At 35.9% G+C, this 27451-nt stretch overlaps 1 protein-coding gene across 4 annotated transcripts in view; it reads left to right on the forward strand.

The window, feature by feature from the left end:
* The window catches only part of PAN3 (poly(A) specific ribonuclease subunit PAN3), an 81737-nt gene that overhangs the window by 41728 nt on the left and 12558 nt on the right, over positions 1-27451 (forward strand). For 3 of the 4 annotated variants that reach the window (XM_084304466.1, XM_084304468.1, XM_084304467.1), the window contains 9 exons: positions 3125-3275; positions 10584-10831; positions 11374-11478; positions 12089-12146; positions 13263-13424; positions 13687-13803; positions 13899-14000; positions 22319-22484; positions 22924-23011. In XM_084304466.1, coding sequence (XP_084160592.1) covers positions 3125-3275; positions 10584-10831; positions 11374-11478; positions 12089-12146; positions 13263-13424; positions 13687-13803; positions 13899-14000; positions 22319-22484; positions 22924-23011 — 1197 coding nt within the window. Of the gene's footprint in view, positions 1-3124; positions 3276-10583; positions 10832-11373; positions 11479-12088; positions 12147-13262; positions 13425-13686; positions 13804-13898; positions 14001-22318; positions 22485-22923; positions 23012-23509; positions 23670-27451 lie in introns of all 4 variants that reach the window. The other variant, XM_084304469.1, reaches the window with a different exon arrangement.

Genomic DNA, 27451 nt, shown 5'->3' on the forward strand with positions numbered 1-27451 from the left:
TCACTAATTAGATTCTTTTCATTATTGTTAAAATGTAAGAATTTTTTGCTTACCCTCCAAGTAAACTTCCCCCTCCAGGGAAGTTTACTAAGATTTTATCAAGAAAACTGTAAAGATAGCCTGTGTCATCGAAAGCATACTCCGCTTTTAGAATGAGATCTTCAAGCTTATTGCTGCTCCAAATGTAAAACTAACACTTGAACTTTTTATTGCCAGAGTGAAGGTAGGATGCTTTTCAGTACCAGGAACATAATTGTAGGAATCATTGGCCATTAAGAATGTGGCTTCCTCTTTTTTTTTGCATGTTTGCTCGCTCACTGGTATGAAATGTTGTCTACAGTTTTTGAAAAATAATAAAAAGATAAAGCATTAAAGCACTCATTTATATTCCATTCCCTCACTTCATTCAGATATGAAGAATCTATAGATGTATTTGGGCTATGTTTGTTGGAAACAAAGTGCAGAGAAAGTGGTTTAGTTCAGATGAAAGCTTGTATGCTTTTGGAAATGTAAGAGCTGCAGCTTCAAATACATGTAACATGTATTTAAACATGGCCTGGAGCTTAAGCTTCAAATCTTCTGACAAAGTATTAACTATTTTTCACCACAAATTCTTAAAATTTTGTTGTATTTAGCTTGATAAGTGTAGTTTGTATGGTGACTCTGAAGCTCAGATATTTTTTCTGTACCTAGAAAACAGCTTGAATGTGGAAAGTTCTGTTATTTAAGATTGGTTCCAATTGTAATTTTTTGAGCAATGAGGAAAGTCTTGGGTTACAACTCCAATTTTGTAACCTCAGGAGTAAAACAGGCCTTTATACTAAAGGATCTAGCTTCACAATTCAAACCTGTTTTCAGTGAGGGCATTTTATGTAAGTAGTTTTATAGGAACATCCCAGTCTTAGCAGGATTTGGTTCTTACCCTGAATTGTGACACCTAAATGTTGAATGAAAACTGAGTTTCCATCAGGCTTTTGAGCCACTCTGTTTAATTCTACAGTGTAATCTGGCCTGCCCTAGCAGATTTCTAGGTTTCTCTTCCACTTGGCTAAACCAAACCATCTACCAGTTAGAGTTCTTAAGTAGTTTCATTGTAAAATGATAATGAATATGTAAGTAACTGTTTTAGAGAGCAAAACTGCAAGTGTCTATGAGCACTTGTTGAATGCATTTAAAACAAAAAAGCCCTTTTTTGTAGGCATGAATTAAATCAATTGGTGAAAGTAATAAAAGTTTAACCAGAATGGTATGGGATATCTTCTAGAAGGTTTCTTCTCTCCGTTTATGTAATCTGAATTTTTTTCTATCTCCTGTCTTTGTTGCCTAATTGACAAAATTTTTAGATGTGGTAGGTCTGTGGATGTGCCAGGACTAGTACTAACAGTAAATAACTAAATAAACAGTCTTGAGTTCCATAGTCATTTGAAATGCCTTTTTAGTAAGGTGCTACAAATTCTGTCCCTTGCTGTCCCAGTTTTGTCAGAATTTTCAGCTGTCACTACCTGGACAAATTCTGCTCAGCTCTCTACCACTTCTGTCAACTCCAGTGCAGAATTGGTTAACTTGTTGCATGCCAAATTTTATCTACAGGAACATCATTCTTTTAGTTATTCCTGTACCTAACATTCAGATAAATCCAGAATATTACCTTCTGAGATTAGAAATCAGTTACAAATTTAGTCTGTATAATGCAACTTACCATTTGTTTTGTTGCATTAGTGTATACTTAGCAAACTTCACTTAACTAAGTGGGATTAAAGAATTGTAAGATTCCTATGAACTTTTTACCCATGTAAGTTCTAAGTGTTTTTAATTCAATAGTCTGAATAATTGGTTATGGCTGTTCTTTAATATTCAGACACGTGCACATATGGAATAACTGATGTGTGACATAAGGTGGTTAGTGGTCATGTGATTGAAGGTGGAATATTCTTACTATTTGTTTTTAAACATGAGCATCCTCTTTGTTTACAGCTTTTAGAATCCTTTTTCTTTTCCAGTGCTTTGAAATAAATCGATCATATGATATTTGGCTGACCTGTCCAAATAAAGGTGTTTCAAAAAAAAAAAAAAAAAAAAAACACACCAAAAACCACCACTTTTCAAATACTCTTCTGCACTAATTTAGCATTTCATAATCACGCTTCTTTTCTAACCTGACACTAACTTCTCTGTCACTTTGTTCACGTTGGTAAAAATGTAAATTAACTAACCATTGAAATATGTAGTTGGTTTAAACCTGCCTAAACCCAAAGTGATCCAATATGATTTGCTTTGGAAAACCATTATGGATTATCTTCGCAGTAGCCTTTATCTACTGCAAGTTGTTACTATCTTCTCATTTTGTTCTTTTTGTTTAGACGTCATATACCAAACTTTTGACAATACCAAACTTTTGACAATTAATACGTAATAATCTTCAAACACTTCAGTGTATTCATATAATAATTGATTTTGTTTTTGTCTTAATTTCTTTGCTTCCAATAATGTCTTGTGAAACTCCCATTCCCCTTATTCCCCCCCAACCCCCAAAAAGCACAGATTTTAAGAGAAATCGAAAGTTGGTTATATGTTTTATGTATCAGTAAATTTTAGATGTTTGCCAGTCACTTTAATGCTATTTCTTTCTGTTATACCAAATTTAAAGTCATTATTAACGGATAAAATGGAATATATCATTAAAACAAGTTAATTTCATAGAAAAGGAACATAATTGTTATTGCTTTAATTTGAAACTGCTCCTTAGTTTGCGATGAATTCTCTGAAGTCACATAAGAACAGTCTGTGCAGCAGTGGCAAGGCTTTCTTACTGTCAAGTCTGTTCTCCAACTTCTATAATATAATGCTTATGGAAGGCCTTTTGCAAAGTGTTTATATGAACTCATACCTCAGCCCTTCATATGGAAAGCTTGCTAACACTACTTCACGTCTAAGGCAGAAAACTATTTAAGATTGTTCATGCAGACTAGCTTCCTGTATCTTCTGTTCTTGTCAGCAAGCTGTATGTAACTTAAATATCCCTTGCTCTTGGTAGGCTTGCCTAGAACGTATTTTCTACCAAATAGGCATTGTCCATCTCTTTGCATTTAAAATAAACATTTAATTTACATTTGTTTTTAAACAGACACCAAACCCTACTGCAAGTGAGTTTATTCCTAAAGGAGGATCAACCTCCAGGCTGAGTAATGTATCCCAGTCAAGTATGTCTGCCTTCTCTCAAGCCTTGTTCTCTCACCCCTCCATGGGAAGTCCTGCTACCGCTGGGCTAGCACCAGGTAAGTTGAGAGTAACGATTTGTGGTACAGTTGCTTCTTCTAATTTATAATTATGCCAAACATAATCCTGGACAGCTTATAATCAGGTTTAATGTGTATAAATCTAGTCACCTCCTACTTCAGCTCTTAATTTTGAGGAAATCTTCCAGCATATAAACTCCAAGTTGCATCACTTCTGTCTCTTAGTAGAACAGAAGTCACACTGCAGGCTGGGAAAACTGTTCAGCCACAGCAGCCCTGAAATTAACTAATTTACTCTGCTTTTTTGGAGAGAAAGAGGTGCTGAATTACTGCATACTGTGCTCTGCACTGTCCTTGCTAGAGCAAGTACCTGGATTAGTTTTATACTAGCTCTAGACTAGAAATACACTGAGGTGTACAATGAACGTGTACTACGTATTGTTTGCTCTCTTGATTTGTTTCTAGAAGATGTAATCTAGATGCTACTATTTTCAATGTTTATAGTATATATACTATAGAGCTTACATTTTTGATCAGTAACATAACTATCAGAGAACATAAGCTTATCCTAATGGCAAGGCAAATGATTTGAACTGTTAGTGTATTTGTCATATCATGTAGTTTCACTTTTAAGATCAACTTCAGGTTATTTCCCATGTTTAAAGCTCTTATCTAAATGTGTTCTATGCAGTCAGAGAATTCACACTGACAAGGTTTTTTTTAAAACTTCAACCTGTTCATATATCTTTTGAACTTCTGATCCTTAAACAGTTAATTCTAATATTTGCTTCATAGAAAAATGGAATAGTTTCTAGATAAAAAGACGAGCAGGTCTGGATGTTACCCATCCCAGATTCTTTAGCAAATTTCTGTATGTACTTAAACCTGTGGCAATCTATCTCAGGAACAAGCAGCATTAGGTAGCTGCCAGAAGACAAAAGGGCAAATAATGTAAATGTTTAGTGTTTTTAAAAGCAGTACTGGCAATTACTGTCTGTTCAACAGAACTTCAGGCTTTCCTGATAGCAGCACTAAAAATCAGTGTCAATACGAAAGGATTAGCTACTGAGATGGTGTCGGAACAGGCTGGGAAAGCGATTGGTGCTTCTGCTGGCCAACTGAGCATAACACAGTACTGTGTCTGATTCATCCTATATTGTGCTGTACAGTCTTATTGGAAAACTGTTGTGTTTACATGCCTCTCAGCCTTCTCATCTGGATTGAAAATTTTATAAAGGATTAAATAGAATACAGTAAAATGATCTACTTTTGGAAAGTGCCCAGGGGGATCTCAGAAGGATCCTTCACAGTCCAATTTCTTTACTATCTGTAAGTAATACTTGAAAGGATGAATAACACTGTTGATGAAAGAACTTCTTACAACAACTAGAAGTCTGAACAATACAGATGCCATTGCTGAAACCTAACTAGGTTCAAATACTATTGTTTGTTTAGGAGAAGAAGGTTTGGGAGTCTTCATAAGTGCTAACTTCAGGCAAGACTAGCTTGTTTTCTTGCTCTTTCTGTGTAGTTATAGAGAATATCAGTTCAAAGCAGGAGTCTGAGTTGGGTGCTTTGAATTGCTCTAGAAGCTTCTTTCTCTACACTGTGTGTGGAGTTTTCTGAACCAAGTATGCAGTGTAAATAATACCCACAGATACTTGTTTTTAAGTGGCTTAGCTGCCAGTGGTATACAAGCACAAAAACCTTCTGCTACCTCAAGGTGAGTTAGGAGCTGCTCTTTGTAGAGGACTAGACTCTTAAGCACAAAATCAGTATTTTTGTGGGGAAACTTTGCCATCTGGGTTATACTGGATATCAGAACAAAGAATTAGATGTATTCAGAAATTGTCATTAAAATGGTTGTTGGAGGTCTGTTTTTGGTTTCATTTGAATTTGCTTTTGCTTATCGATGTAAAGAGTCTACAAGAGTTTTCCTTTAAATAAAGGTATGCACTGTTTAACTGGAAGGAGACGTTCTCCAGTAGAACAGCTTTCAGGAAAATGTTAAGGATTTAAATGTTAGCATAAGATTAAGATTACTTACATTCGTTTACAGAATACTGGAAATTAATATTTCCTTTTAAATAAGGAAATGTAGGAGGAATTCTTTAAAAGATCCATACTTCAATTCAACCATTGCAAAGTAGAGAACAATCCTTTGATTTCCCTCTTGAAGATGGAACAAATTAAGTTCTCAGAAATTAGATATGTAAGAGATCTGCCTCAAGGAAGGTGTAAATCAAAAACATTTTTGACATCTAGTATTTCATAAGTAACTGGTCACAAAATTGAGTGTCCCTGGAAAATATTTTTTGCATCTGTCTTGTCAACAATAATGCAGAAATACTGGAAGAAGCTGAAACATAATCTGTTGTGATGGGTAACTTGTATCCATACCTGACATATCCATTAGGACACAGCATTGAAAAAAGCTACTCCTGCTTTTTCACGTATCTACTTAGATAAGTGCTTTCTAGCATAATCTCTATACAGAGTCAATCTTCATCTCCATGGCTTTAAATAAAATATTAAAACAGTGAGATAAAACACCATTTAAGAAGTTGGAGAAAACTAGTATCAGAGTTTTGAGCAGATCTCCTTCATCCTTTCCAAGCAGTCTTTTCTCAGGCTCCCCTGGATACTGCCCTGTTCCCGCTCCTTCTGTTCCCGTGCTAGTAAGTGCTTTCAATTTGGCATTTGCGTGGGAAATTTAGTCTTCAAATAGTCTGTTGAAGACTTATCCTACCCAGTTCTCTTTAGCAGATCCATAATAGTAGCACCATTAAAGCATGGCAACAAAGCATATCAAAGAAATTAATGTACGTCATCAAAGTGGTAAGACATCGCTGCCAAGTTAACCTTGAAAGAGAATAGATTTATAGCCCCTGAAAGAGAAAGTGTTTGTCTGATTTGGTTTTCTTGAAGCTAGCTTATAGCTAAAGGGTGATGGCTTTGTCATTGGTGTAAATTACAGCAAATTGCTGATTCCAGAGCTTCTGTATTTAGTTGAAGACAGAATCTGAGCCTATACAGAATGCATAGATCCCAATAGATGTTAATAATGTGCATGTGCCTAGATCTTGATTCTAGTCTTGATTCTAGCAATGTGAATCTGCAGGATTAGCAGCCAGGAGGCACAGAGCCTTCTGTGGCCTCCCATACCAAGTACAGCACAGCCATGCTGCTGAGAAGATTCCACAATCCTAGCAAAATAATACAAGGAAGGCAAAGATACTATAAAATTACATTTATCTTTAATAAATTGAGGAGGAGGAATTTATGACTATAATTTTTTTGTGGAATTAAGCAGATTTAATTATCTTGAAAATACACAGCTACAATGATCTGATAGAAAATGTAATTTTTACTGAATTTAAACGTACTGCTTTCAACAGATCCTTGAAATAGCCTTGAACTATTATTAAGCTCAATTTGTCATTTCTCAGTGTACCTAGTAGTGTAGAGTATCGCTAAAGTACAGAACATAATCATGATAATATTAGACATTTGATTTTTGACCTCTGACTTTTAACATCTGTTGTTGTACAGGGATTAACATCCTTAGTGGTATAGTGATAATGGTTGTAGTTGAGTAAATTTCACAGAATCACAGGATTGTAAGGGTTGGAAGAGACCTCAAGAGACCATCAGGTCCAACCCCCTGCCAAAGCAGGTTCCCTACAGCAGGCTGCCCAGGTAGGTGTCCAGACAAGCCTTAAATATCTCCAGAGAAGGAGACTCCACAACCTCCCTGGGCAGCCTGTCCCAGTGCTCCATCACCCTCACCGTGAAGAAGTTCTTTCGCATGTTGGTGTGGAACTTCCTGGGCTCCGTCTTCTGGCCACTGCCCCTTGTCCTGTCCCCACAAACCACTGAAGAGAGGTTGGCCAAATCCCTCTGTCTCCCACACTTAAGACATTTGTAAACATTGATAAGATCCTCTCTCAGTAGGGAGAAATTTGTAGACAAAGGTTTAAAAATACACATATTTAAAAGGTTATAAAGTTTTGAAATATATACGTTCTGGATTACTCTTTTTTGAAATGCTAGTTGTAGGGTAGTTGATTTCCATACACATGAGCTGAATGAAATCCTGCTTCACGGTAAACTTTCAGTGACTCTAAAAACTGTAGACTCTGAGTTCTTAATGAGAATCAAGCTTAATGTCTTTTCTTTCATGCTGCTCACCCGTAGAATTCTCAAATTCAAAATATAACTTGGCATTTAACTTAAGGCTTTGTAGTATGCAATGTATTTATTAAAAATGTACACCTTGTAAAATCTTTGAGCAGTGTTTCAAATGAATTTCAAAGTCTACTGCTTCTCTTTTGTCAGTCTCAATGGAATTTCAAAAATAAGCTTTAAAAAAAAAAACACCACAACAATGCAAGAAGAGAAAATGTAACAATAGAGAGGTATAATATGATATGATCTTTCTCTGTGTAAAATGAGTATAGCAGCAAGGGCTCCAGGTACGTGTAGGTAACCTGCACTGTCACAGTAAATATTGCAAAAAAGCTTGAAAGCCTGCAACCATTTACATGTTGGTATGATTACTTTTTTTTTTTGTGTGTGTGTGAATAACCATGAAGCAAAAACAGCTTTCTCTTGCAACTTAACTTTCAAGGTAGTATTTGAATTATTCATTAGAATTCACCAATACAAGGAACTGAGTGTCATCTACTAGAAAAGAGTGCTCTTGAGAAGGACAATTTGAAGCACCTTACAATTGTGTGTTATATTGTGTTTTATGTAACTGCACCAGTGTGTAAGTAGAAATATATTTGTATCTAGATTCAATCCCCATTTTTTCTTATGCCCTCATGTGAATAAACGTTTACATAAAATCGCAGTGTTGAAAATGGTCTAATGCTGTGAGCTGTGTTCCATGTTCACCACATGGTTACCATCTATGCTCATTACTCTTATTTTCCTACCTGTGAGTCAGTAGGAATATCACGTTCACCTTTTAAAGCAGCCACTTTCAATCATTTTTTTCTTGAAGTAACTTCCACTTGCTGCCTGTTGTAGGTGTTTGGCCTGAGTTCTGCCATTTCATCCTATTTTATTGTGGTTAAATACTAATATTAGTAAGATTTTAACTGATTAAAATCCTAATGAAGTTGGTGAGATCTGTTTGAGTTTGTGCATCTGAGTTATTATTTACTTACATAGTTATGTAATGGAACTGACGTAGAGCTTAGCTTTTTTTCTTTTCCATGTGACTTTAAGTATTAATTATTAAAAGTCCAGACTCTGTAGAGTTTAATGCAGATCTCAAAAGGATCTATCACCTTGGGTATTTGCTGCCTGTCTGCCAGAACCCACCGCAGTGCTTGCAGCAAATTTCTTGTAATGCATCGTGTAGTGTTCTAGCAGTATGAAAATAAACTCTAGTCAAATTTCTTTCATATCTTGAACTGATTATGTATATTGGCAAATGAGAAGCCCATATGTTTTGCCTGACAGATGATTTTCATTGAACTCTCAAGGTCCTTTCAAAATCAGACTTGAATGAAGCTAGAAGGGCATTGAAAAGGACTTGTGTAACTGATCATCTTTCTTTTATTTCACTCCCACGTTAATACTCAAAGACATTAAAGATTTAGATTTGTAACTATTATTTGGCAGGAATAAATTTTTAAACTGTCTTGGAGTGGAAAATGTTTGAAATGATAGCTGTAAGAGCTGCTATTTAATAGTTTTATATTTTCTAAAAATAATAAAATGACTAAGGAGACCCAACTAAGGAGAAAGATCTCAGATTTTCATATGATTTACATGAAAAATCTTATTTCATCACAAGTGCATAATCAAAGAAGTAATTGTTCTGGTTTTTGAGATACTAATGAAATGATTGGAGTTAAATTTCACAAATATTCTGCTAATATCTTGAGAAATAACATGGCTTCAGATTATTTTCCTCAAGTACTGATTGAATTATTAATACCAAAATTGTTATTTGCCTTCATAGTTTGTGTTTAAAAATCAAAAAAAGTAAATGCTGGGGAGAGATCTCTGTTGTAGAGGTGAGACACGAATATGAGAACTCCTACACGTTACTGATGATGAGTATGTGTCAACTTTTCAAGTTCTATATCAACTTAAGTTGTATATCTGCTTAAAAAGACAAAGCAGAGCTAATAAAGAGAAGTAATTTAAGCAAATATCTGAGAAATTACTGACTTTTTTAGTTAGAGGAGAATTCTCCTCTGTACATAGAGATTAAATATACAAGTTATGTATCTTCGATCTTTTCAAAAGAATTTAATATGACTAATATATTTCTGTCTCTTAAGGTAGAGAAAGTACCTTCTAATTTGAACTGAGCAACATCAGATTTCAAAAGTCCTGTATTTGTTTTGATGGGAACACCTAGATATAACTAGTATCTTCTACCAGAAATACTACAAGTTTTCTGAAGGGTTATCTCTTCCTCAGCAGCACCCTGAAATGCTTTTTGATACCTAAAATTTTATAAATAGGCGTGTCTGAGTATTTTGCATACAATAATTCTTGAATAAAATAACTAAATCAGTTTTTGGTAACTAAAGAGCATGTGTGTGGTACAAGTTCCCCTTGTTTTTTTCCCTTGCTAACGCACTATGTTTAGAAGGTAAGCTTCTAAAGTTTGATTGCCAGTATTCTGTTAAGCCTAGTGTAAACAGTGATCAGTAAAATCACTTTAAACAAATTTGTATGCATACCCAGCAGATCTCATATTCTGAGAAGCTATCTATCCTTACTTAACAAATAGGTCTTCTGGAGGGTATTTTTTTTTTGATAACGACAGGAAAATAGGTGATTTCTCCCCTGAAATTATTAGAACTAGTGTATTGCTTATTTATATGCTGTACTAACTCCATTAATAGTCATTCATAGTTGTGGAGTTACTTCTAGTAAAAATGAACACGTGTAAGGTTAAGTGAATTAGAGCTTGGCAAACTTCATGACTGTTCCTGTAACTGTTACATAAACATTCATTTGTCAGGCAGTTGTTAATATTTTCTCTGTGCGGTTTAATAAACTCTCTTCTTCCAGACAAAGCATTAATTTGGTTCATCTTCCCCCCTTCTACTGTCTTTACGGTTCTTTGTGTGTAGGTCCCAAGTCCTTACCCCTTTTCTCTCTGAATGTAAAGTTTTGTGTTTCTGTTATTTTTTTCAGGAAAATGTATCTGCTCCAGTCTTGCTCTTACAGTTTTACACTTAATTCTTCATAAAGATATACCAATCCTTAAACTTCTCACCTGCTCAGAGTAATATTTAATTCTGAACTGACTGTAATGAAGTTTGTAGCAATGACAGAGATTTGATCAACAGTATCTCCTTTTGTTTCTCTAAGGAATGTCGCTGTCAGCAGGATCTTCTCCTCTTCATTCCCCCAAAATAACTCCTCACACATCTCCTGCTCCTCGACGAAGAAGTCATACTCCTAACCCAGCAAACTATATGGTGCCTACTAGTGCCTCTGCTTCTGTTGCTAATGCTGTCTCCCAGCCTCCATCTACTGGCCAGGTGATCCAGAAGGAAACAGTGGGTGGAACGACATACTTCTACACTGATACAACTCCAGCACCTCTCACGGGAATGGTATGTTTGCTTTTAATGCAAAAGTGTATGTAGCTTCCAAAGACTGAACTGATTAATACTATACAGGTTATTTATAATACCCTGGAACACTTATTCTCTGAAGATTTGGCCTTTTAAATGTTGAAATTGTTCTCAGATCACTGAAATGTAAAGACCAGTGAACTTTGTGTATTCTTCATTTACCTTGTATAGAGTCTTGTTTTTGTAACGTAGTAGAGAAAGCAATTTAATGCATCTTAGTGGATACGTACATAGAAAATATCAATTATTTCAAATTGCTTTCATGTCTGATAGATTAAAGAAATCATACGTTCATAGTGGAGGGAAAAAGGCATTTACAAAAATGTTGTGCTTGCACACGCATCATTTAAATCATCAGTAGTGAACATCACTAGAAGAAACTAATGCATCTGGCAGTGCATTTGCAACATGCACTGTGCCTGAAAATTTTATAGTTCAGTAGCTTAAACTAATAGGATGACAAAACTATTTTCCCTGTGCTTAAGGATTTAAAACTGCTTTTTTTTTTTTTTTTCTTTCAGGTATTTCCAAATTATCACATTTACCATCCAGCTGCACCTCACGTTGCTTACATGCAGCCAAAAGCAAATGCACCTTCCTTCTTCATGGCGGATGAGCTCAGACAGGTAAGATAGAGAATTTAAAGGAAAATCGCATATCGTGGAGAAAAGTAGAAAATCAGCAGCAGCAGAAGAGAAATAACCACTAAAAATAGGTGTAGTCACTTTTCCCAAAGAAGAATTTAAAAAATATATTTCTGTGAAGGATTGGGGTAGGTTTCAGCACACGTGACTGCAATCTAACCTGCGTGCCATGATTTCCTATTTAGGTATTCTTACTTGTTGCATATTATGTATTAGTATGCATGAATTATCTGTGTAGCATTCTTTTAAGCTGTGATCCTATCCAGTTGTAAAGTCTTTCACTGAAATGAAAGGTGTTAGGTAATGAGCCCTTCTCTGAGGGTTGGCTATGTCTATACTTAATTTCAGCTTTACTGTAGTAGATGCCTCTTCAATGACAGAGCTAATTTCTTGAAGGGAGGAGGTACAAAAGACTTCCCATATTGTCATTAACTTCTTCAAGCTAGTATTTTTTTTCCCCACCCTGGGACATTTGCATCAACTTGCTATTCTAGTACAAGTACCTGGTACTTCAAAGACAGTGTACTGTTAATTTACCTGTGATGGTGAAATGAGTTATAAGGTTCAAAACTTGACATAATTTATTCTTCAGGAACTGATCAACAGACACTTAATAACTATGGCCCAGATTGATCAGGCTGATATTCCTGGTAAGAACTTCTTATTAATTTCTTATTAAGTTAAAATGTGATCACTTTGTTCTGCAACTGTGTGTATTCAGCAATGCTAACAGTGTCTTGAAACAAAACAATAACAAAAGAAAACCACAAACCCAACACACCTGTTCTTAATCTTTCATGAAGCTTGAGCTGTAGATAACAAGATACAAAGTATTTCAGAAATAGGAAATTTGTTTCTTGTTTCTATTCATTTTTTTATTTCTGCAACTTTCTTCTGGTTTGAGACTCTGAAATGATGGTGACTACTTAAAAATAAGTGGGAAAAAATAAACATCAAGCAGTATTGCATTACTTTGTACATGCGTCCTCTAAAGGAATGCCTACTATGTGTTTTCAAATACTATACTAGCAAACTTGGTTGTTTTAAAACAAATTGGCTGGCTTATCCGAGAGGCTTTGTACTATTTGTTGGCAGGCAAGAGGAACATAGTATTCATTGTATTTTTTTTTTTTTTTGAGAACTTAAAATTGTTTCTGTTCAATTTATATTTAAACAGACTGTTTTGCTGGCAGTATCCTTTCTTTTCAACTGTGTGTTTAATGTGGTCATGCTACTGTATAAAATGCAGTTTAGTATACTAACCCAGCTAAGGTACAAGTGTATCTCTTCTTGCAATCTCTTAATCTGATTTGTAAATCTTCAGTGCCTCTCTGTTTTTGAAACCAGTATGTTACAATGCAATATTCAGATTTGTTTTTTTGTGTGGATAGGGTTCTTACAATGATATGAAGTCTGTATGGAAATTGGTGCTTATCCATGAATCTTTGCAGGGAAAAAAACACAACACATGTCATTCAGAATGGTGAATTTTTAAGGCAAGTGAGAAAACTTCAGATGAAACTCTGCATCTATTGTTGATTTTTACTTGGTGTAACTATTTTTATGAGGACGGTTACCAGTGTGGAGTCCCTTTCAGGAACATACATTGATATTAAAGCAGAAATAGTGAACTTTAACTTTACATGCACATAAAAGTTGCTATGAACTTCTGTATTAGTGACATAGCCAATTTAATCTCTACTCTTGTAATATTTTTTCCAAAGATAACTGATACCCAATATGTTTCTGTATGTACGCTTATTTAGCAGTTCCAGCGGAAGTGGACAGCTACCACAGTCTCTTTCCTTTAGAACCACTGCCACCACCCAATCGGATACAGAAAACAAGCAACTTTGGGTACATTACGTCATGCTATAAAGCTGTAAATAGTAAAGATGATCTGCCATATTGCCTTCGGAGGATACATGGTGAGAAAAATTGAGTTGACATTTTTTTAAATGCCAGTGCTATTTTTGTTGAAATATTTTGAGCTACGTGTAAAGCTCAGAACAGCTTTGATAGAATTATTCTGTGGGGTTTAAGAGAGCAAGAAGATCCCATAGGACTAGTGCTGCTAGGTATGCTAGTCTTATTTTAATGTTTAATTGCTTTTCAGTAATTTCAGAAGAAAAAAAAAATCCCTTTCCCCCCAAACATTACACTTTAAACCATGTTTTTGGTCTTTTCTAGGTTTTCGTCTTGTTAACACAAAATGCATGGTATTGGTTGACATGTGGAAAAAAATTCAGCACTCAAATATAGTAACCTTGCGTGAAGTGTTTACCACTAAAGCATTTGGAGAACATTGTAAGTTTTTGGTTTTTTTTTTCCCCAACTGATGTGTTTAGACTTTCTTCTAGATATGCTTGAGTTAGTAATTGTCACATGTTTCTATTTTTAAGCTCTTGTGTTTGCATATGATTTTCATGCTGGAGGAGAGACTATGATGAGCAGACACTTCAATGACCCTAGTGCTGATGCCTATTTCACAAAAAGAAAATGGGGTAAGAAAACACATTATCATACAATATTTCTGTAAACTATTTCCACTGCTTGATTAGTAAATAAATGATCAAAAGTAGTTGTTGTCTTAATTTTTCAAGTTTCAAGTAGTAGTTGTCTTAATCTTTTAGCTAATCAGTTTTGTCATATCACATAAGCTGGTTGGGATCAGAATTTTCTTCATTTTCCATTTCTGAATGAAATTTTTGAATATTTTTTAAAAACTTTTTGCTTGAGTTAAACTTTTCACCTAAGGTAAATGAACAGCTTTTTCTCCTGGTCATATTTGACATCGATTCATTTGCAAAATTAAAGTCAGTTTGGAAAGAAATTTACAATTCTTTGTCTGCAGGGTAACAGGTTTGCACAGGGGATTGGGGAAACAAGCTCTGGGTCCTAATTGCAGGTCTGTCACAGGGTGACACCCGACCCTGGAGATCTTTTGTAAGAGATGTATGCTTTGTCAGTGTGATGCTTGTTGAGGTGTTCTCCAATTATAAAATACCTTTTTTGTAAAGCATTCTGAGGACTAATTTTAGGCAGCGCTTTGTTTAATGTTTTGAAATATGAAGTACTAGTTGAAGACAAGAAATGGACAGAGAAAGTCTCTTAATGTATTATTTTCTGACAGAAACTCCGTATCATAGGTCTGATTTTTTTCTCTTTCAGATGTATGCTCTGACTTCAAAGGAGTCGTTCAGGCTACATCTACATTAATAAGCAAAACCTGTCACCACCTATTATGTGGCTCAGTGGAGTTCATATCCATGTGGCTAAACTCTTCCCCCCCCCCCCAAAATAGTATGCTGTCAATCATGCTATTAGAACCAGTTCTTGACCCATACAGTCCCACAGAGTGAATTCAGGTGTTGTCAGGAATGCAGCAGGCCAAAACTGTTACAGGCCAATACCATGCTGAGAACAAAGCATGCTAACAGTTGAAAAGTATCACAGAATAATTTTGGGTTGGAGAGTACCCTTGGAGCTTGCATGGCCAAATGTCCTCTCACCTGGACCAACCTTGAAATCAGATCTAGCATATGGATGAAGAGGGGACACTAATGATGCCTGTGACCTGACCTTGTTTATTAGTGTAGATGTTGCCTTAATTGTCTTTAGGTGGCCAGTTGTTAAAGAGAACCAAAACTAAGGTTTCTACTTTATTGTGGCTTTTGAAATTAAAGCCTTTACTTGTGAATTCAATCTCTTTCAAAGGTTGGGAAACCTCATTTGGCTATCTGGTAGATCAAAGTAAAATGGATTATTAGCATGTGAATATACATTCAAAGGCTTGTTAGGTCCCTTGTACATTGAATAGTTCACACTGGCTTTGCACTGAACTAATATATGTTGGAACTTGAGTTCCACCATTGGTTTTGGTGGTAATGTCTCAAGACAGAAGAAACACTAGATTAACTTGTCATATCTTGTGGCAAGTCAAAGAATTTAATTACAAATACAGTGATCTTGATGTGAAACTCATTTGGTAGGATAAACATGGAACGCCCACTGCTAGATTAATAGTGGTTATGTGCAGGACTAGACTTCTGAGTGTCTCCCACCTGTGGTTTTCAATTTCCATGTAAATCAGTCCTTGTTATGTTTTTACACCTCTTCTAGAGTATTACATAGAGAAGATTGATGTCTGCCTTAGATAAATTAATAAATGTATAATAAAATTATTTTGGACACATTCATTTGTCACAATGGAAGAGAATAAGTTTTGCTGTTATAAAAGGCAGTCATGCCTCATTAATATATTGAAGATCTTTAAAGGTAGATCCAGTAGATATCATCTTGCATTTTCAATGACATCTCTTAAAAAACAAACAAACAAACAAAACAAACACAAAAACAACCACAAACACCACCACCAAAAAAAAAAAAACAAAAAACCAACAAACACAAAACACCCCAAAACTAAGTGGTAATAAGAGGAGTCCTCAGTTAGGTTAATAACTGGTTGGAAAGTAAGAAACAGAGTGAACAGTTGACTTTCACAGTGAAGGGAGGTCACTGATGGAGTCTCACAAGAATGTGCTGGGAGCTGTATTTCTTAACACATTCACTTATCCATATTGAAGATAAATAATGCTCTGTCAGTGTTTGCTGACAAAACCTAGTTATTTTGATTGATTAAAAACAAAGGCCAATTGTGATAGATTGCAGAAGGATTTTACAGGACTGGAACTCTTGGCAAAAAATCTAGGGGATGAAGTTCAGTGTAATAAATGTAAAGTGAAGAGACTGAGGGAAAATAATCCTAATTTTAAGTATAAATTGATGGCCACTGTCATGGCTGTTACAAGTGAAAAATAGATCTAGGGTTATAGTTAAATGAATCAAGGGAAATACTGTCCTCTTGAATATGGATTTGGAATTGTTGCAGATTAAGAAAAGAGTAAACGATGAAGTAAAAGATGCTGTAATTAAGATGTGGTTGTATCACAGATCTAATACCTGTAGTTGTGGTCAACTTTAGCCACTTTGACTAATATAAAGGAACATAAAAAAGCTCAAAGGTGACAGGGGTAATCAAAGACATGGAATAGCATCAATACAAAGAACAGCAAAATGGGGTAGTACTTCTCCTGCTCTTGAAGATGGGAGAGGAAGATTGGGTTGAAAATGACTGGAATATGGTAGGTCTCTGGAAATCATCAGGGAAAATAAAAAAGCAGCAACTCTTTTCTGTTTCTTTTTTTTTTTTTTTTTTTTTTTTTTTACAAAAACTAGGGATTGGCAAATGAAATAAAACTAGCCAGGCAGCAAATTCAAAACCAGGGTAAAAATAAGTCATATAAATTTGTCACAAGTTATTGTGGATGTTTGCCTGTGTTCGAGGGGAAAGTATTCTTACTCACAGAAGAGGAATAATTTGAATTGTTAACTGCAAAGACCATCAGGAGGTCTCAGAGCTGCAAAACACTGGAAGATAGCAAAATATTGTGTTCATGATCTGTTATTTATTGTGAGATACTATTTTGATTTTTAGCGTACATCATTGAAGCAGGCTACCTATTTGACCCAGTGCAAATTTCTTCTTTAGGTAAGGGTAGTCTTTGAAACCGAAAATAAGGCATCAATTTTTGTTCAGCCAGGAGAAAGTCTGATTTCATTAAAACATACTATTGCATCCTCCTTTAATATCTCAAAGTTCTGATAACTCACTCCTGCCTGTGGCTCTTCCAGTCTTTTTTTTTTTTAATTTAGAAAAAAATCCCCTGCAGTTCACCAGTTTTGCCAAATCTTTCTGCACATCTTTGCTCTGGCTTTTCTTTTTTTGGTAACTTGTGCTTTCTAGTCTGATCCTCAGTAGAAGGAGCAATTTAAGAGAGAAAAATAAGATTGCATACTTGATTTCTCGGAATTGCCTGCCTTCATGGATCCTTTCTCCATCCCCTCACAGAATTTCTTGGCCGTCTGCCTGCCTAGAGGAGACATCCAAGAGAAGCAGGGGAATGGATGGAAGTTGGGTACTCTGCAGCATGAGGCCCAGATTAGTGCAATTGCTTTTAAGGTTTTAGGAGGCACAACGCTGCCAACCTGATCAGTGAACTCAGAGAATTTGATTTCAGGTATGCAACCTTATTTATGTTGAACACTCCAGTTGGCAACACTAGACTTTGGTTAAAGGCTGAGGATTATGTTGTTTGCTTGTTGTTTTTCTTTTTTTTTTTTTTTTTTTTTTTTACATGGCTGTCTTGCATGTCACTTTTGGTGTCAGTGTGATCAGTCTTGGGTTTTTCTTTTTGCTGTGCTATTTGCAGATCCTGTTACAATACTTCTTTGGAAGGAATTTTGTGTGGAAAAAAATTCGCAGCACCTTACATTTATTTTTATTCTAAACACCTCTAAGCAAATGTCTTAATTTCTGAAATCTATACAATTTATTTTTTGTGTTGTTCTTTTTGCAATGAAATATTCCTTCTCCAGGTGATAGAGTGATAATCTGATGCTGTTCTGTAATATTCAACTAAATGTTCACAAGTTTTCAAATCAGCAATCTTCTTTTCAGCTAATTTGGAATAATTTATTTGAATAATTCCCTTTTTATTCTCATTCCTCGTATTTCTTCAAGGCACTTTCATTTTTATCAAGAGTCTAAACTTAACATTAAATCTGTTGTTCCAAAACTTCCATTTTCTCCACCTTTCTGGTATCAATGTTTCAGATTATAGTACATGTTAAAACATTTATATCTGCAGAAATGCTATTCCCTTTAATTTAGCAAATTAACACAAAAGTCCTGGAACCTTTTTTTCTTAACCTTCCAATAACTAAACCACATTTTGAATGCATGTATTTTAAAGCTAATAGCTAGAAAATCACGACAAATAAACAGTAACTCAATATTGCTGCCAGTTAGGTATTTTCTTTATCCTGATGAGTTTTTTGAGGTATCGGCATCAGAGATGAGCATGCCCCTGTATGTCCTTTGGTCTGTGTATGAAAAATACTGAGTTATTAAGTACGGTGTGCATGCACTTAACAGTAGTTTTCAGCACCACAGATTCTGCTTTATGGCAGTTGAATACCTTCTAATGAATGTAGGCAAGCTTCCTGGACCTTGAGTTCCTTTGATACATTATTAATAATAGTGTTTGATGCAGAAACGTGGACTTTATTGGCTCTGTAGCTTTTGCATCTTCAGTCACTGAGTATTTTTTTAGAAGATATCTCTTCATTTTAGAATAAGTTAAGTTGTGTAGTTGGACTATGATAAGCAGGAAGCATATATGAATATTTAAAATCAACGTGATGTCTCTATCTACAGACATTCTAAAAACAAAGAAGATGAAAATATCTTGTATCCTATTGAAAACACAAAGCTAACCAAAATCTAGAAGTACTACTTTTAGATACTGTAAACACTGTTTTACTCAGTTTTCAGCTTTTCTGATGAAAAATATGGAACAATTATCCTAAAATACCTCTGCCAAAAGCTGCAACTCTTTCCAAGTCAAATCAAGTTTTTGCTATCTTTTTTTTTTTTTTTTCCCTATGATTTGTAGTGCTGCATTAGTATTTCAGAACCTTTCTGTATATAGAAAATTGGGAAATGTAAAACTGAAGCCCAGGTCCCTTCTGGAGAAGGGGGGCAGAAAGGAAAGCTACTGCATGTGTCTTACTTCCAGTATTATAGCCAAGGAACACTAAAACCTAAATTCACAGTTCTAAATGTAAAAGACTGATTTATAGGCCTGACAGGTTCAATTTAGTGATCAGCTAAATCTTTCATTAGACTTCTGATTTTTTTCATAAATGTCAGATGAGAACAGGGTGTGTTAGCATGCTCTGTGACCATGTTCCTGACTGAATACGTAAAACAGGTCCTGCTGCTGGGGTCCTAGCTCTTTCGTCCTGTCCCAGGGCTATCCCTAGGTTCATCCTCATAATGGGTAACTGCACTTCATTTTAATGTCTTTTTTTCTTCAAAAAAAGACAACCACCAGTGCTAAGCGTATGCTGCACATTTTGCTCAGCTGAGAACATTATAACACTGAATTTTAAATAAATAAAAATAAGGCAGTGAGTTCATTTTAATGTAGGAAGGAAGGTAATGGACTACCCGTGTTTTTGGAATGGCAGTTCTTACATTTTTAATCTTCCCCATTAGCATTTATGTACTGCATCCAGAGGTGAAAGCTCCGACAGAAGCAAGTCTGTCCTGCACCAGAGGAAAGAGATAATCTGAAACTTATCAAGTTTGTGGCTGTGGGTTCAACCTGAGGTGGGAAGCCTCCTTAAAATCAACCATGAACCTCTAAAATACCATTTCTTGGGCTAAGAATTTTAATCATGTTTGTAACTTTTTCTTAATGGTTTTGTAACATTTTTTTCAACTTGTTTAGCACTTTTTTGGTAAGCTTTTAGCTGTGTGCTTTACTTGCACGGTGAGCTTTTGAGTCTAATATCCTTGGGTCATTGCTCAGGTGCCATCTGTAGCAGGCCTGGTAGGCCTTAATGGACATAATTCATAACCAGCATTACTGCTAACTGGACTGCCTTCAATGTTGGTTGTTTTGAGCAGATAGATGCGTAAGAGGGCATTTCAAAGTGATTTTTCAAGTGTTTTAGCTAGTACCTTTAGCGTAGGGGAATGAAGGCTGCAGCCAACCAGCCTGAAAGCAGCAGCCTAGATTTAGCTGTAGCCACAAGCAACTCTTTCCAGTAGTAAAATAATCCTAGAATCATTAAGGTTGGAAAAGCCCTCCAAGATCACCTGCTCCAACCATCCCCTACCACCAGTGTCACCCACTAACCCATGTCCCCAAGCACCACGTCCAACCTCTCCTTGAACACCCCCAGGGACGGTGACTCCACCACCTCCCTGGGCAACCCGTCCCAGTGCCTGACTGCTCTTTCTGAGCAGAAATGTCTCCTCATTGCCAACCTGGACCTCCCCTGGCACAACTTGAGGCCATTTGCTCTAGTGCTATTGCTAGTTATCTATGAGAAGAGGTCAACCCACACCTTCCTTTCAGGTAGCTGCAGAGAGCAATAAGGCCTCCCCTGAGCCTCCTCTTTTCCAGACTAAACACCCCCAGTTCCCTCAGCTGCTCCTCACAGGACTTGTGCTCCAGGCCCTTCACCAGCTTTGGAGCCTTTCCCTGGACACTCTCCAGGGCCTCAGTGTCCTTCTTGTACTTAACTGAGATTTTCTCATTGACAGAAAGGTGTGATCTCCCAGCTCTTTTTTTTTTTTTTTTTTGAATGTACTCTTGGTTACATTGCCTTTAATCTGGAAATCAAAGGGCAAGTGTTCTTAAACACATGCAGAAAACTAACCCTCAAGTTCTGGCTTTTTTCTTTTCAGAATATTATAGCAACACTTCTGTTCTGCACGTATTTATTTTATACATAAAGGTTCGTAAGACAGTTACATATTTATTCCTGCTAAACATATGACATGTTGCTGTTTACCAGAAGTAAAGTATACTCTATAATAGCAACTAATGGTTAGAAAAAAAAGACTTGATTAATACAGGAACTTATGTCTCACATCTTATAATTTTTCTCATGCTGAAGAGGGAATCATGGGGGCTGGTGGGGAGTTTGCTACGTGAGACTTCTGGTATGCTGGTTTGTGGGAAGTGATTTGCATAATGATTCATCGGGAGGCCAAAAAAAAAGACACAAAGAATATCTCGTTATATTCAGCCTTCAGTAGACATGCCAGGCTTGATGCTATTTAAAGGAGACAGTGTCTTGACCTTCATAATCTAAACCAAAACACCTTAAACCTGCAAAATGACCTAGTGTTTTTTTTTTTTTAAACTGGGAATATCTTCAGCCCATCACCCCAAACTAGTAAAATTTCTAAGTAAAGCTTTCTGTAATATTTCATTTTTTGGCGTGTGTGTACCCATGCAGGGGCACATAAACATGCACCCAAACTTATTTTAAGCAAATGCATGGATAGGGAAACGCTGTGGTGGGGTGGAAAAAAACACAAAACAACAAGGAACATGTTTGGAGAGGAATTTTGGTTTTGATATATTTTATTTGAGATTTGTGCAATGCAAACTGTAACAACTTTGTATTAAAGGCATCTTAGGGAAAATAACATCTATTAACTATCTTTTTTCATCTATGGCTTAGTGTTACTGGGAAACAATTTTGCAGTATGGAATTTGTGTGTTTGCAAATGATTAGTTTACTTCAGAAAGGAGGACTGTGAATCCATTTAGAAATTAGGGGATGCGTTGCTTTCAGGTGGCCCATTAAATGCATTGTAGAGTGATGACTTGTCAGCGAGTTGTGTCAGAGCTGGTGGACAAAGTTGTGTTCAACGATGTTTAGCCACAGAATCTTCCACTCTGCTCATATAGTTTGAAACTAGTTTGTTGTATTTCCCTCAGTTTTATCAGATGTAGAATGTTTGACTTCCTTACCTTCCTACAGTAAAGGAGATGAAACAGGATCTGTTGCAATTGCTGTGATATTTGCTTGTTTTTTCACAACGCTAGTATTTTTACTTCTCAAATACGTACGATTCCAGTTCAGCAATTCCAGGAATTTTTAACTGGTGCTCTTATTGTAATGAATATTCATCCTAAACTTAAAAATCAGCATAGTTTTCCTGAATATGAGTGAAAATAGTAATGTCCAGTGAGTTTGCAGTGTTTTAAAGTTTATTGCCCTTCCAAAAATTAAACAAAAATCATTATAGCACAATAGGTGGTATCTGTCTTTTTGAGTACTGTTGATTAAAAGCTCAATGAAAAGAGTATGTGAATTAACTGTATAATTCAATACGTTCTAAGTGTAATTATATGTAGTAGCTATCTGTTGATGCTTAGTCTTTTTCCTCCAGGTCAGCATGATGGACCTCTACCACGGCAGCATGCGGGATTGCTTCCAGAGTCGTTGATATGGGCATATATTGTGCAGCTCAGCTCTGCCTTACGGACCATTCATACAGCAGGACTAGCATGCCGAGTTATGGATCCAACAAAGATTCTTGTAACTGGCAAAACAAGGCAAGAAAGTATTCATTTTCACTGTATACTGTGGTCTGTGTTCATGATATCTGTTAACCACGCAGCTTTTTAGCAAAATAGCAAAGGCTTGATTAAGAAGTTCGATTAATGTCTCATGTCAATTGAAAATGTGCTAGAACTTGTAAAGTTCTATTTAAACACATTTCAAGAAGATTTATGCACTATCCTCAAGGTACAGTTGAGATCCACCAGTGCCAGCTTAGAAACTTATTGATTTATTTGTAATACAAGGCTGTCTGTTGCACTATATCAAACAGTAAAATCAGTATTTTCTGCTTCATAATAGTTTGTGAAATACTAAGATAACTTTTTGTCATATTAAAGCATATGAATATTAGGGGAAAGGTATGAATATTTTTGGGAAAAATGGAGTAAACAGCAAAACTTACTGACACTTTCTTTTTTCTCGTTCCCAAAGGTTACGAGTTAATTGTGTTGGAATCTTTGATGTTTTAACATTTGACAACAGTCAAAATAATCCACTGGCATTAATGGCTCAGTTTCAGGTAAGACAACAGTGCTCTATTGAGGTTGGTGTCTTGGCACAGAAGAGAGTACAGAAAACCAATGTGATTCCTTTTGGCAGATGAATATTTTAGTTGAATCGTAGTCTGGTATAACTATCTCTAAATAACTATTTTTTTATTCCTGATTTGATCTTTGTTTGAATTTGTTTGTAACTTAGAAATGTGAAAGCTCATTTTGCTATCTTCTGCTTCTGAAACTTCAGCAAACTCACAGAACAGGTCAAACTGTTAGTATTTAACAAACTGAAGTCAGAAATGGTTGGAATCACAGATCTCTAAAGAAAGAGGAAGAAAAATCTTGTATTTAGTGATAGAGATCAGAAAATGTTTCAGTAGCAGTTTTTGCTCTTTCTCCTTTGTTTTAACAAATAATTAAGTGATGAATGACTGTAAACAGAGGAGGAAAAGATCTTTTAAAATATCTGCATTTAGGCCTTCTCCTCACTCCTAAAAGATTCGAGTGTATCTTTATTTTAGGCTCCTAGTTTTTCCGTGCTCTCCTGGCGTTCTCTGAAGTGTGGACTCTGCATAATTCGTGAATTAAGAAGAATCCCTTTAGACTTAACAAAAACTGTTCCACAGTCATCTGGAGCATCACTGTGTACAGGAGTGCCTCTTTCCCTAACTTCCCCTCAGGGTAAAGTACATTGCTTCAGCAGTCATCACGTACCCTGTCCATACTGGGAGAGAAAGACTACAGTAGGGAGTTGGATTTAATTTATTTTCATTAATTGAGCTTATTCACTGTGAGAAAATTGCTCATTCAGAGTCTTCCAGTAATAAATGAGATGTTTGAACTTTGGCCAGGCAGAAACTAGCTTATTGGAGACCTTGTCCTAGAACATATCAACTTTTTTAAATAATACACTAAAGCAATTTTTAGTGTACTTCTGGTAGGACATCAAAGGATCCTTCCTGTGCCCCACCAATGGGCTTGTGGTAATAATTTAATAGAAACCAACTGAGAGGATACAGGGATGCAAGTAAGTGAGGGATTCCATTCATAAAACTGTGGCGAGATTATGATCTAAATAATTCCTTAAATTTACTTTAATAGCAACAAGAGAAGAGATCCTTCTGAGATATTATGGCATTCAAGTAATTTTAAAGCAAAATATTTAACGTACTTGGAGGTACAAATCTGAAAATACTTGCGGGTATGCCAAAATGTCAGAAGCATTTAGCACCATAGCAGCGCAACATTTGGCAACTAACTTTCTTAACACCTAGTTTTGCTTAGATACACATCTTGTTTGCATGCTTTATTCATTCTTATTATCCAGATTATTCAAGTATCACCACTAAACCAGTAGAGAAGTACTCTTCTGTGTGGAAGACGTACGCTGGAGATAGAAAACATTGCATTACCTCCTTTTTGTTGCTTCCTCTAGAAAGGCTAGATTTTCATAACCCATTTTGTTCCTTCAGAGATTCTGGACTGAGTTAATTCCTTGAAATTCAGAAGTCGTTTATCACACTCTACCTTTGTTTGCCCTAGCCAGATAACACTACAAAATAACAGCTGCAGCTTGTCCTTTTTCCTCTCGATCCATGACCCAGTTCCTGAATTCCTCAGGGACTGTAAAAAATGTAGGTTATCTGTTGGTTTACTGCCCAGCTAATATGCATTTCCTTGTTGCTGTCTTCAGTGGAGGAAGGTATTTTTGTTAGCATTTGTCACTTTCTGGCTATTTCCCATTGTTAATATAGATAGGAAAGAGTTAGGCCACAACAGAGAAGGGCTATGCAAAAGGATTGCAATTGTTCTTCACAGGCTGTTTTTCAGAGCCTGTGTTAAATATGTTAGCTTACATGATCATTTAAGATTTAAAGGAAACTAAAAATACATAAATGAAATATGAATGGTCACTTACATTAAAAACAAGATGCTTAGACCTGTAGAAATTGCTTCCCCATCCTGCCTCCCTCCCCTGAATCTTTAAGTCATGTGTCAGTTACTAGATTCAGGTGGTAAAACTGTAAATGGTGATACAGGAAACAATAGGTTTAATAAATACTGCTGTATTGGAATAAAAATGAAACAGTTCTCTCTGTATGAAATGAAGAGAAAACATAGGTTCTATTGATATAACAAGGGCTGTAAGGTTACATTTGCTCAAAGTAAATATTTTTAATGTAGTAAACGAAAATAATTTTCACATACACCTCCCCAGATTTAAATAAACTAGCAGAAGAGGCATCTAAAGTCTTGATGTTGACTTCAAAATTAATAAATAATCTCGGAACTTGGAGGGACTTAAGTACAATTCCAGTACTTAAAAGGACAAGCAAATCTACAAAATTAGTGATTGAGCTGATACTGATCCAAGCACAGCACTGGAACAGGATAAACGAAGTGTCAGTTTCAAAGAACTTATGGAAGATGGATCTTGTCAAAAAATGTGATTTATTTGACTAGCTTACATGTCTCGCTGATGCAGCCAACTGTATAAAATGCTCATATATCTTGAGGGCTTTTGGCACAGGAGCGTATATCTTTTTAACATTAACATGCAGAAAGAATACCTATTAAATTAATTTTTAAATTGCTCGCTGACATATTTAAAATTCATTTGATAACAGGGAAACCGTTAATGAAGAAGGCTGTTTCTGAGGGTATCTCCTTGAGGCTATTTTTTAGTCTAATGCTACTTTATATTTCCATCAATGACCCTAGATGATGGTGATACAATCTTTACCTGCAAAGTTTTTCAAGAGATAAAAAAGAAAGGTTGTTACAGGTTACAGTTATTACTAATTGAATTGCTACTTAAATGGTCATTAGTTGCATGCAAGATATGTTTTTGAACAAAAGGCAATCTGTACTTAAAAAATGTAGTAGTTTTCTTTGAAGTTGTGAATTGACTTAGTATGATTTTAATAGTCACTGTTGATAGTTACCATAGCAAAAGTCTTCTGGCAAGCTAATGGCTCGTGACCCTTAAATATGTGAAAAGCATGACACGGAGCATAAGCAGAGAAATGATCATATCTGATGTGTACCTTGAACCGGTAAAGCTACTGCAGGAATACTCCTTACTTCTAGTGTCCCTGCTTCAAAAAAAGTCTAGCAGTTTGTTTGCATCCTTTAAACTTCCTCTGACTTGAAGCAGCAAGATCTGAATGAGTTTTTTTTCAGAGAGGAGGGTAAGACTTAATGGGAATATATGGCTTTCTTTTCCTTGCAGAAAGATGGTGTGCTTCAGCTTTTGGGATGTTTTTACCTTGTCTGCATGGATAGAGTTTGTCAGTGGATGGCAGTTTGATCCCTTCTGAAATAGGAATCTGAAATCCATAAATCCAGATGTCCATTCCATTATCTAATCAGACACAAGAAAAAAATAATAATCTCTGTACTTCTGTGCTCTTGTAAGAATTCGTACACTGGACATTGTAATAACACTTTATTTCAGGGTTTTAGCTGTCAGTGAATAGCGAGGCATCTTCAGGGAGTGATTCAGCTTGCTTAAAATCTGAATTGTCCTGTGGAATACAGAGATCTTCAATTGATCAGACTCTTAACTGAGTAACGTCAAGTTTAAATCCCTAAAATTAACGGGATGAATCCAAACCATTTTTCGACCAAAACACAAGTTAAGCATTGGTTGTAACTGGAACTGTGTGCTTGAGGCTGCATTGGTGTGTTGTATTATCTCTGCCCATTTTTCTGTTAGGTGTACTTAGCAAAATAAAGAAAACTCTTTGAAAATAAAGAAAAGTCTGAATTTAGAATTTCCTAGCTGAAGCTAACATAGACCTCTTTCTCAACCATTTTTAAAAATCTAATGCAATCTGTATTATGAAAGTAACTATGTAAAGAGACTATTTCTCCATAGGGTCTTTCCTTAAGTTTTATGCTTTGGGTATATTTGTCAGGGTTGGGTGAAAAGCATTTGTATAAGATACCTCCTTAACAATTATTAGAAGTTGGAAGCTTCTAAGTAGGAGACTGCAGAAAGAAGATAACGTTAATACAAATACTTCCATATTTCTCTCAAGTCTTTTGGAAACAAACAAGCAAAATAACAAAAATACCATTGCACGGGGTAAAGATGTCTCAGTGCAGATACCTTATCAGCAAGGTTCTTCTGTTTCGTACAACAGCAGTATCATCTGCTGCTCAAACTGTTTGTGCTTAGTAGTGGCAGCAAGTAGGTTCCCACCTTGTTGGTCTTTTTCATTTCTCTTTGCCAAAGTACAAAGCAATACTGATGCTCAGGAATTCCTGGTTCCTTAGGAAGTCAAGTCTAACAAATGCCAATCACATCTTCTCCACGCATTGTCTTTATTGCTGTCCTATTTTCCGCGTCCTGTTTCTGTCTTCATTAATGACTGCCCTGTTCCATGCTTTTAAACTTATGTCACATTGCTTATCCATGTTTAAGTTGTGCTGCTTAATCATACGTTAGCAGTTGATAC

The sequence above is a fragment of the Netta rufina genome (assembly GCF_964035555.1).
Source record: "Netta rufina genome assembly, chromosome: 1".
Classification (NCBI taxonomy): Eukaryota; Metazoa; Chordata; class Aves; order Anseriformes; family Anatidae; genus Netta; species Netta rufina.